This window comes from Benincasa hispida, chromosome 1 (assembly GCF_027475165.1).
Source record: "Benincasa hispida cultivar pf3 chromosome 1, pf3_genome.v1.1, whole genome shotgun sequence".
NCBI lineage: Eukaryota > Viridiplantae > Streptophyta > Magnoliopsida > Cucurbitales > Cucurbitaceae > Benincasa > Benincasa hispida.
This window is the reverse complement of record NC_143478.1, coordinates 85,817,385-85,827,805: the sequence shown is the minus strand read 5'-3', so window position 1 is coordinate 85,827,805 and position 10,421 is coordinate 85,817,385. Positions and strand designations below refer to the sequence as shown.

The following is a 10,421-nucleotide window of genomic DNA, read 5'->3' as shown; positions in this document are numbered from 1 at the left end:
CTTCTGAAAGCATGCCTTCGGGTTCGCTCCTTATGCCTATGTCTATGCCTATGATGCCCTTGTGCACTTCTGTCCTAATGGAAAAACTAACAGATCACTGAGTGGGCCAGTAGTGGGTCACTTACTGAGTATACTTTTATACTCATCCTTCATGTACTAGAGTCTGGTTTATGAGTCAGACATTTTAAAAATCTTATGAAATATTCCTTAATTTTATTCATTGATTTATTTAATTGTTGTTTATTTTAAAGTTGGGTTAGAGATGTCCCGAACAGTATTTTTTTTAGGTTTTCTCTTCTTTACGTATTTGAGCATTATTTAATTAAATAAGAATTCTTTTATTTAATTATTCTTTGAGAAAATGTATTGTCAAGCCTATGCATGCATAAAGTAGCATCCTAGAAACATACGAGAAATTTGGGTCGTTACAATTTTGGTCTTTATATTTTTAAATATTTAAGTCTATTCACGTACTTACCATAAATCTTTGTCTAATGGTTAAAATGAGCTTAGTTCAATTGTATAAACTTATGCTTTCAATTTAAAATTTAGAGGTTTAATTATACCAGTCCACATATTGTTAAAATAACAATAATAATAAGTCTTTGTCCATTATTATTTACTTTTCCAAAAATTGTAATCTCTATTAACTTCTATTTATAAATTTTTTAAGCATATTCACATTTTTTTAAAAGAATTTTGCTTTAATACGAGGGCCATAAAAGTAATAAAAGAGATTAAAGGAATGGAGTTCAAGTTATAGTGATCACCGTGAGTTTTCTTGTCAATCAAATGTGTGATACACAGTAATCCCGTAAAAATAGTCAATATACTAAAATGAAATAAGGCTCAAAGTACAAAAACTACAATACCTTTCGACTAGAACTTTTATAGATTACTCTCTAAAATATTGATGACAAATATCTTGGTCGACATCACACTAATACATTTTTGCATTGATAGTGATTTACATTAATCCCAAATTTTTGCAATAAAAAAAGTTGGGTTTTTCGCGTTGAATAAACATTCATGTAAGTTTTAAAGCTCGATATCTAACCTACAATGTGTGTGATTTCTAATATGTCTTTAATGATATTTAATAAAGGAAAAAAATTCTTATAATGTGACTTCGACGTCGGAAATCCAATTCTCACCCCAAACATTGTCAAAAATAAAATATCATAAAAAATAATAACACACGGACAAGAAAAGAAATTAAAACAATGTAGGAGCTCTCAAGTTTCTCCATCTTAACATTCAACTTTTTATATATATACTTTTCTCAGTTTTAAAGGGCTCAAGCTTCTGAAAGCAAGCATCAAATTAACAAAAATATGCACTCAAAGGTCTTTGAATACCTCGTATCTTCTAACAAAATGATCATCTATATCGTGAGCTAAGTAGAAAACACATGAACTTATGAATACTTCGAGTTTCGTAATCTTACGAGTACAGGGGCATTCAAGTATAGAATTATACATCGATCTCTAGCAATACCTGAGTTTGTTTTGAGTTGCTCGCAACACGAGTCCCTATGTAAGTCAGGGGCCAAAACCGTGCCAGATATGGAAGCTAGACTGGAGGGGAGTTGAAAGATTCCCAGTAGTTAGAATCCGAAGGAACCATTTGGTCCATACTTATTCCTGATATTATAATGTTCATACTTTGGATGGTCATAATCGGCTGGCTTCATCTCCACTGGCTTTGGCTCAGATCCTACAGCTCCGTAACTGATCTCTGCACTTTTCTCGCGCTGGCGGTGTCGCGGTCTTTCTTTTTGGCTTTTGGACCTGCTGTAAGGTGGAGGTATCTCACCTGATCCGTACAAATCAGCATGCTCTTGACGTTTCGAGGATCGGTGCTTGCTTTGCAGTGAGGGATCTTTGAAACTACTTGATTTGAGCTTTGAAGGCTTCATCACCTCAGGAATGGTATCGCTTGCATTGACAATATGAGTTTGTCTTGTTTCAGGCAGAGGGATAGGAGTTCTCTGCATTTGAACCGTTGGTCGCTCCGGTTCATCTTCAGGCATCCTGAGAGAATCTTTCAATGGAGTCAGACCTTTTCGGGTGTTTCGAGCTCTGAAACGAGTGGGAACAAAAGAAAGGAAAATGCTAGCCACAGCTTCAAGAGCTAGTTTGGAAAGATCAATGATGAGGCGTCCAAATGATGGCCATCCTGGTTCCTCCTTTTCACTGTCCATAACCGAGGTTGACTCTTCCTTGTATGGTTTTTCTCTATACTCGGTCTCTAAAGGAGAATACTGCAACAATATTGCTCTTCATAAGGCCAGGCAAATGTTATGAATACAGAAGTATAATTAAGGTATTCTCGGTTGGCATCAAAGTAAAATAATTTGGCTCTTTTCATAAACAGTTTGATATCCATTTTGCACTCTTAGGCCCGTTTGGTAACTATTTAGTTTTTTGTTTTAAATTTTTTAAAATTAAGCCTACAAACACCTCTTTCACCTCCAAATTTATTGCTTAGCTATATACTTTTTGTTAAACAAAGAGAACAAGGAAGAGAAAAACAACAGGATTACGTGGAAACCCTAGTGCAGGGAGAAAAACCACGATATAAAGTCTTTTTCTTATTTGTTTTAAAATTGATACATTAAACACACAAGGACACACGGTATAAATAGACAGTAGGAAACCCTAGGAGTCTTACACAATTACATAAATGCCCCTAGGTTAATAACCCTATTTTCGACACTTTTACCAATGTTTTTAAAAACCAGGGCAATTTGAAAACTAACAAAAAAAACTATTTTTGAAAACTTGTGTTTGTTTTTAGAATTTGACTAAGAATTGAACTCTTTTACTCAAGAAAATGAAAACCAATGTAAGAAATTGCGAGGAAATATGCTTAGTTTTCAAAAAATAAATGGTTACCAAATGGGTCATTGGTTTTCTGTTTTCAAAAACTCCATCGCTAAGTGTTATAAATTAAATATAATAATAATAGTAATAATAATGATGTCACAACTTGTTGGACACATTTTGAGGCTAAGTTATATTCTCCAGTGTACTATGTAGATTATGGTATTCTAAAATATCTAAACCAATTAACCAGATATGAAACTTACTGTCTGAGACACACTCGAGGTTCCAAAGCCCTGCTGAAGCATATATGTTGCATATCCCGCCAAAACAGCACCAATGATCATAAGAATGTCTAGGGGCAAAAGTTTAGCACAGTAAGAAACTAAATGCCCTTCATAGTAACCAAGGCATAAACGATGATGTGAATCATGAATGCTAAAACGGTGTTTATTTCTCACAGATCAATAACTAGGAGGTCAAACGTCAGAGAGGAGACAAAGTTCATTAATTTAATGAATCAAGGACGAAGCAGTGAATGGCATCCTAAAATCTTCGTGCAGTTTTAACAGTGTTATCCTTAAAATCTATGTAGAGAAAACGGATCAATTTTCCAGAATATTACAAATAGAAAAGATACCAATCATCTTTGGGAAATAAAAATTCCCAAGAGATTGCAAAATGGAAACAATAGATCGACTGTTCAGGCAGAAAATAGATCAACTAACATAATGGTAAAAATGTTAAAGTAGAAAAGTCACCAATAGTTCCTGTCAAATTCTTTGCTTTGATTGAAAAATGTGGTTTGTAGATAAAATCCATTCCACCTAGTTCTCCTTCAGTTAATGCGTAGTTGCAAGCTTGGAAGTGACGACTTAGAATTGGTTTGCTTTGTGGTTTGATCCTCTCACTTTTGGTTTTAAAAGACTTCTTTCCTCGTCTGCTCACTGGTCTTCAGTTGGCTTGGGCTTTAAAGTTTATGCATTTGGGGTTTTTTTTCTTTCCTGGAGTTAGTTTATTAGGTTTTAAGTATTTTGGCTTTTTGGTCTCTTCTCTCAATTGTATCTCAATAGTATTGTTTTCTTTTGTTTTTCTCAGCTTCTCTCCTCTTGAAGGTCGTTAATGCATTGTTTCGCATTAGTCCCTATTCCTTTTTTTTTTCAGTTTCCTTTTTATAAGAAAAAATAGATCATTTGTTCATGAAATTCTAGACAATTACATAATCAGAGTCTGGAAATACACAGTAATCTAAGTGGAAGGCTAAACATTCAAATGATTCAACTAGAAGGCTTTGTTTTCTTCTTTTTTCTAGAGCAATCAACTTTGAGGGAAGAGTTCAGATTAGGATTGAAATCTTTCGACCATGAGCAATATCAATACTATTTTTGTTTAATAGTCTCGGAATCAGGACTAGTCACGAAAGCAAATCGATGGCCTACTTTCTCTTGAGTAATGTGATGCCATGAGAAGGTAGCATATTTTCTTTTTTCTTATGAGAGTAAGTTATATAGATATCCTCTTCATCTACCAAAAAAACACAAAAAATTATCCTTCAGAAATTAATGAAACCCAACACGAGGATATGTTACATACCACTGTTGGAAATTGAACTGTCTTGATATTCACAATCCTCCTGGTTTAGAGATATTTGACGAATTGCAGCATTTCCACGGTCAATAACTAACAAGGAACAAGTAGAACGGATGTACATTACATCAAAATCGTTTGAGAATTTTGCATCTTCACCTGGTCCATCCCTGTAGCCTGCAACATTTGACTTGCCCCCTGCAATGGTTGTCACACCTGCAAAAGAATTTTAACTATGATATACTTCTTTATATATAAAGGTGAATTGTCACATATATTGTATCTTAGATTCTTGGATTGAAAGCCATAAAAAATATATACATGCAAATGGACTAAACAAGTAATGAGCATTTTGTTAAACTACCATTTTATCAAAAAGCTTAAGTTGATAGGTTATCTAATATTTAATGTTTTATACATATTCTTATTACTCCCTTCACACGTGGGGGTGGACTCAGGTGTTAAAAGTGGATTCATGAAGCACAACAAGCAAACTATTGATATCACTTGGAGAAAAGATTTGAACTCAAAACCTCTAGTTTTACCGTGTCAACTACCACTATACTCAAAAACCTGGCTAATAGGTTATATATTTAATCTTTCATATATAGTCTAAACACGTGCATGTTTCGACAGTGATCTTCAACTTTGTATGAAAGGAGAAAATGACCATTAGGTCTCACAATCCTATCATACACGGATTGATATGTAATGAACTACTTATTAAATCAAAACGAATGCATCTACTACCAGCATCTCCAATCTTTCTGATGGCCAAATTCAAGATATCAGCAACGTACACGTTTCCTTTGTCATCCATGGTTACACCTCTTGGATGATTAAAACGAGCATCATTTGGTTTTCCATCAATATGTCCCGTGTGGCTTTGAAATGACCCAGCAACCAATCTTGCTCTAGTATCTTTGAAGGCAATCAGAATAACACAGAAGCGAAAAATGGAATAAAGTAAGTAATTCATAAATGAAAGATTCCAAATGTTATTCAACAAAGATGAATCATCAAACGTGCATAAGCTTTCACTTTTTATTTTCTATCGTCTTTTTTCCAGATAAGAGCACTAAAAAGGCACAAGGAATAATGTATTCTGTTGGCATCAACACTGTAACTGAAAACATAACTGAGCTGTATTAGATACTTCTATATACAGCTTGTATCGTGATGACTTCATGGGGTCCGATAAATGGCACTTCATATCAAACAGACATGAGATTAAAGTATGACAACGAACCAAAATCACCATTCCTAAAAGCTCAACTAGTAAATTCAGAGGCTGTGTTTGCCTTCTGTATGAACTGAATCCAGCATGGAACAACTCTCAATACTAAATGTTGCAAGTTTAAATATAGACTACCATTTTCAATATAAAGGACTACATCTGAATAAAATTATGGGGACGATGAGATGAACCACATAGTGCATTTAGATAATCGAGTGATATTCTTAAGAATATTGCTATTAACTAAATCAACAATGAAAAGTTCACCTTTCTTCGAGTCAAGCAAGGAACGACTTTAAACGCTAAGATATTGCAAGTCAAATATAGATTACATTCACAATACAAACCATACGAAAGAAGAAAACTTATTGAATTGATGCGATAAATGGCAACGGCATCATACATTTGGACAGTGGGGGAGTGATCTTCACAATATTGCTATTAACTGAATCAACAACGAAAAGTTCGCCATCCTTTGAGACATGGATCTTATGTGGAAGAACTCCAATTTCATTTCCCTCCACTACAGTCTCAACCAAGTACCCATTCTCAAACTGAAGGACATTCCCATCTGCCAAACAGAAGCTCACATCACATGAAAAAGAAAAATTGGTAGCCACAATAAAGAAAGCTAACCAGTAAGTACCCAAAAGACAGAAATAGTTTCTTCTTTTTTTTTTTTTTTCACAACTACCTGATGGGGGGCCTGGGGAGGATTTATATGAAGACCTGCTCCATTTTACAAGATAAGACAAGTGTTTTATCAATGGTCCTGGAGGAAAAACAAAAAATATCCTCCAAAACATCAACAATAGCCAAATCACTCTCAAAAGATAACAGTCAATCCAAACATCACAGTAAAGAACTCGATTTCGGGTAAGCTAAATGAAGAATTGAAGCTAATTTGAACATACCCATCAACCAAACAGATCGAAAATGGATGATGAGAGAAGACACTCACCTGCAGGAGTAGCATGAACTTGGATTTGAAGAGTGAGAAACAGTAAAAATATTATGGAAATGACAAATGTAAACGAGTTCTTCATTGCACAGACGACAAATTGAATCAGTTGATAGAGGATAAAGAGAAGGAGGTCGGAAATTTGGGCTCAGTAATCCAAGCAGACACCGACTTCTGCCATTTTCTGCAAATGGGTAGTGAGAGAATCAGTAGCTATGAAGTTTTAATCGGCAAAATAACGAAATGGGGTTCGTTCTACACTACTCTTCAGTTACAGAAACAACCAAAGCATCATAAGCGACAGCTCTTGTAGAAGAAGTCGCAATTTGGGTTCGTGTAAATTCCTTTATCCCCTCTTAATCTTTTTCTTTTCCTTTTCTTTCCTTCCTTCACTCCCCTTTTCCGATTGCTACTTTTCCTACTACTGTATGAGCGGATCTTCGAAAATGTAAACATAATTGCTTTTCTAGTTATTGGGATTTTTTTTCCCTTCTTTTTTTAACCTTTTTTTCTATTTAAGAAAGTCTAACAAATGAGTTTCTCAAATATAAAAACGCGAATCAAAATATTTATAAATAATACTAAAATATCACAATCTATCAATAATAAATCGTAATAGACTGCTATATATATTGATCATGACGTATGACATAAATATTATTCTATCGCGATCTATCATAAATAGGCGATGATATTTTATTATTATTTATAAATATTTTCAACAATTTTATCATTTAAAATAATTTTACGATTTTTAAATGAAAATTTAAAATCTGAAAAATGATTTTAAACTGATTACTTTATTTAGAACGAAAAATATTTAAAATAAATGTATTTAAAATTATTTGTATAGCCGAAAAAAAATAAAAATAATTTACCAATATATGATGTTTTAATTTAAAATTAGAATCTAACAAGGTTAATTTTAAGTTTTTTGTTTTCAACTCCGGTGAAATCTTGCAAAATCCGAGCATTCTAGTCAAGAAAATTATTTAAGTAAAAATGAAATTTGAAATCATTTCGGATTTTAAAATCACTCTCTTTACTGTCATAACAAACAATGAAATTAATTTAAAATATACCATGAGTTGAAATCTCTCGAGATCATGAGATTCGAAACAAGCCATAAGGCAATTGCACAAAATGCTTTCTTTCATTTGAAGATTTCTTTTGAGGATTATCGTTTTGGGTCCTTGTTCCTATTTCAGTAGGATTGATATTGGAGAATTCAAACTAAACATTGTATTTACTAACACATTCATAAGACAATTGAGCTAGCTAACAATATTAAATTTTACATAATAGACGTTTTTTATTGATACTAGTATTAAATATGTGTTGTACACATGAAGGGTTGAGGTTTTTATTTAAAGTTTAAAATAGTATTTTATTGTATATAAATTTTTTATAATTATAATAAATAAATATTATTAAGAGTTATTTTCAAGTATAGTAAAATGAACTAAAACATTTATAAATATAGCAAAACGTTTTTATCTATCAATGACATATATTGATAAATATTGGTAAATATTGATAAATTACTATCACCTATCATTGATAGACACTGATAAATGTCTATCAATATCTACCATTAATAAACTGTAACATTTTACTATATTTAAAAATATTAGTAATTTTTCTATTTAAAACAATTTATCTATTATTAAACTTAGTTTTTGTTATAAATTTTTAAAGGTAGTAAAACAAACCATTTTCAATTCATATGAAAGGTAAACATAAACATGTTTTGGTAGATTCAAAATTTTAAAATATAATTGATCCTAAATATTAATTCTTAATTATTATCTATCTTAAAATTATTGGTCTCATTTCTCTAACCTTCTTTCTACAAAATTTGCTCCCATTTTTTTCTATCAAAATTTTTTTGTTGTCAGTATAATCTTAACATTAAAAGAAAAAAATATTGATAACCTTTCTAGCTTATTTTTTCTGTATCTCTTTTCTCTTTTTATAATTTTATTTATATCTCTAAATTCTTTCTCCATTTCTTATTAAATAATTATCTCCCAAAAAACTTTTTTCCATATGTGAATGGATACAATACTTCATTATGTAACTACTTTTTCACTAACAAGTATCTCTCATCGACATCAATTATACCTCTTGAACTTAATATATACATCTAAATTCGAACAATCACATCCTATCAACAAATAAAAAATAGTTTAAAAGACACATCTTCAAACAAATGTGGTCTCATCAACAAAAGGGGAAATTGGGTATCTATTATAGATACATGATAAAATAGGCAGGCAGAGATTCTCTCTTATAGCCCTTTTTATATATATGGTAGATTTTGACATTTTTATGAGTAATTAGTATTACTATTTTATCATAAGTTCTAGCATCTCCAAATTCATGCTCTCCATCTCTTTAAATCGATCCTAACTCAATTGTCATACGAGTCACCCTCATCATTGGGCCGGACCAGCCCATCCCAACCCTAAAAAGTGAAGGCCGAAGCTCGATCCAGCCCCAAGTCCAAGGGCATAAGACATTGTTTGGGCTTGGAATGAGCCAACCCAACTTTTAATAGCCAAGTCCATGGCTCAACCCTTGGGCTTGACTCTTTGGATCAATGTTTGAGTTGAACTTAGGTTGAGCTTGGACCGGTCCATTGGATTAGCCCATTAAATATTATTATTTAACTATTTAAAAATATATAGGTATATTTTAGATGTTCTTAATGAAATGTTATTACAACTTATTAAATTTGTATTTTATTTTATATTTAAAAAAAAGAATTTATTTTATATTTTTATTACTTTTTCTAAATAAAATTATTTATATTATAAAATTTTATTCAGTGTTTCATTGTCTTACAAAACTTTGTTAATTTTTAAAACTTAAGAAAATTAATGCTAACTAAAAACCACAATATATCTAAATATACTTTTTAAAAATAAAAATATATTTTTTAATATATAAAACATAATATATGGAGAGTTGTACATATGCATACATATTTGGGTTGGTCCAATGATAAGTTCATTCCAAATATGACTCAAAATGGTGATCCATATCCAAACTAATTAATGAATGAGTTGGGTTAGGTTGAGCAAGTCAAGTGTTGATTTTAGGAAGAACTTGGAACGAGCTTGGGCTAGGCTTGGGACAACCTTTGGGCTTCGGGCCCATTGATAAGGCCAAATCAGGAATCGCGGGCTTTAACTTTCTAACTTGCAATGGAAACCCTTGTGGAGTCTGTCTGTGTGTCCTCTCCACGGATTCTCGTTACATGGACGATGACATCGAAGTAAAAAAAGTAACCAAAGTAGACGTCCCAAAAACAAAAGGAGATAGGCATACTCTTAGAACGAATGCAGAATACAAGGAAGTAAAAGATTTCAAGTACTAAGAAGTGACTTCTCGGGTTTTGGACCGTCGAGCGGCAACACCATTATTGGGATCAAATGGTAAAAAAAAACAGTCTCGTAGGACTTTGAGAGTGAGGCAATTTGATTTGTTAACACTCCAATTTCCATTAAGTCATCAAACTGTTCAAACGAGGAAATCACATATGATTTTGGGAATCAATACCATTGAATCATTCGTGTAATGTTATAAAACTTAAATCCGTTTCATATAACTTTGTTTGTTAAAAACATAAATAAATCTTAAAATCCATTTGTGTGGTGCGTGAGAGGGGTACTCAAACTTTTAAAAGGCTCCAACGACTCTTCACGAAGTTTAATCATTAATGTTACTCTCTCCTCTCCAATACCTTGGGAAGTAAATTTTTTTTTTTTTATTGATCTTCTGAAAGACAACAATTTTCAAAAGTTGA

General features: G+C 32.3%; 1 protein-coding gene across 2 annotated transcripts; it reads right to left on the bottom strand.

Annotated features, from left to right (window-relative positions):
- Positions 1–1,240: 1,240 nt before the first annotated feature.
- Positions 1,241–7,070, bottom strand: LOC120091031 (uncharacterized). 2 transcript variants are annotated; one of them, XM_039048836.2, is made up of 7 exons: positions 6,611–7,070; positions 6,344–6,421; positions 6,053–6,220; positions 5,163–5,333; positions 4,419–4,628; positions 3,092–3,180; positions 1,241–2,263 (listed from the first exon to the last, which is right to left on the bottom strand). In XM_039048836.2, the coding sequence occupies exons 1-7, from the start codon at positions 6,693–6,695 to the stop codon at positions 1,607–1,609; spliced, it is 1,458 nt and encodes a 485-aa protein (XP_038904764.2). In that variant the 5' UTR covers positions 6,696–7,070; the 3' UTR covers positions 1,241–1,606. The 2 variants fall into 2 exon arrangements, with proteins under 2 accessions (XP_038904764.2, XP_038904755.2); XM_039048827.2 differs by having other exon boundaries at positions 6,341–6,421; positions 6,611–7,052.
- Between the last annotated feature and the right edge of the window lie 3,351 nt (positions 7,071–10,421).

Bases quoted from the DNA above. Each gene is read 5' to 3' on its own strand.
- LOC120091031 (XM_039048827.2), bottom strand. From the start codon at position 6,695: ATGAAGAACTCGTTTACATTTGTCATTTCCATAATATTTTTACTGTTT. The intron at 6,422-6,610 runs GTGAGTGTCTTC...TTTTTCCTCCAG, and splicing joins AGTTCATGCTACTCCTGCAG to GACCATTGATAAAACACTTG. The intron at 6,221-6,340 runs GTTGTGAAAAAA...TCTGTTTGGCAG, and splicing joins CCCAGGCCCCCCATCAGGTA to ATGGGAATGTCCTTCAGTTT.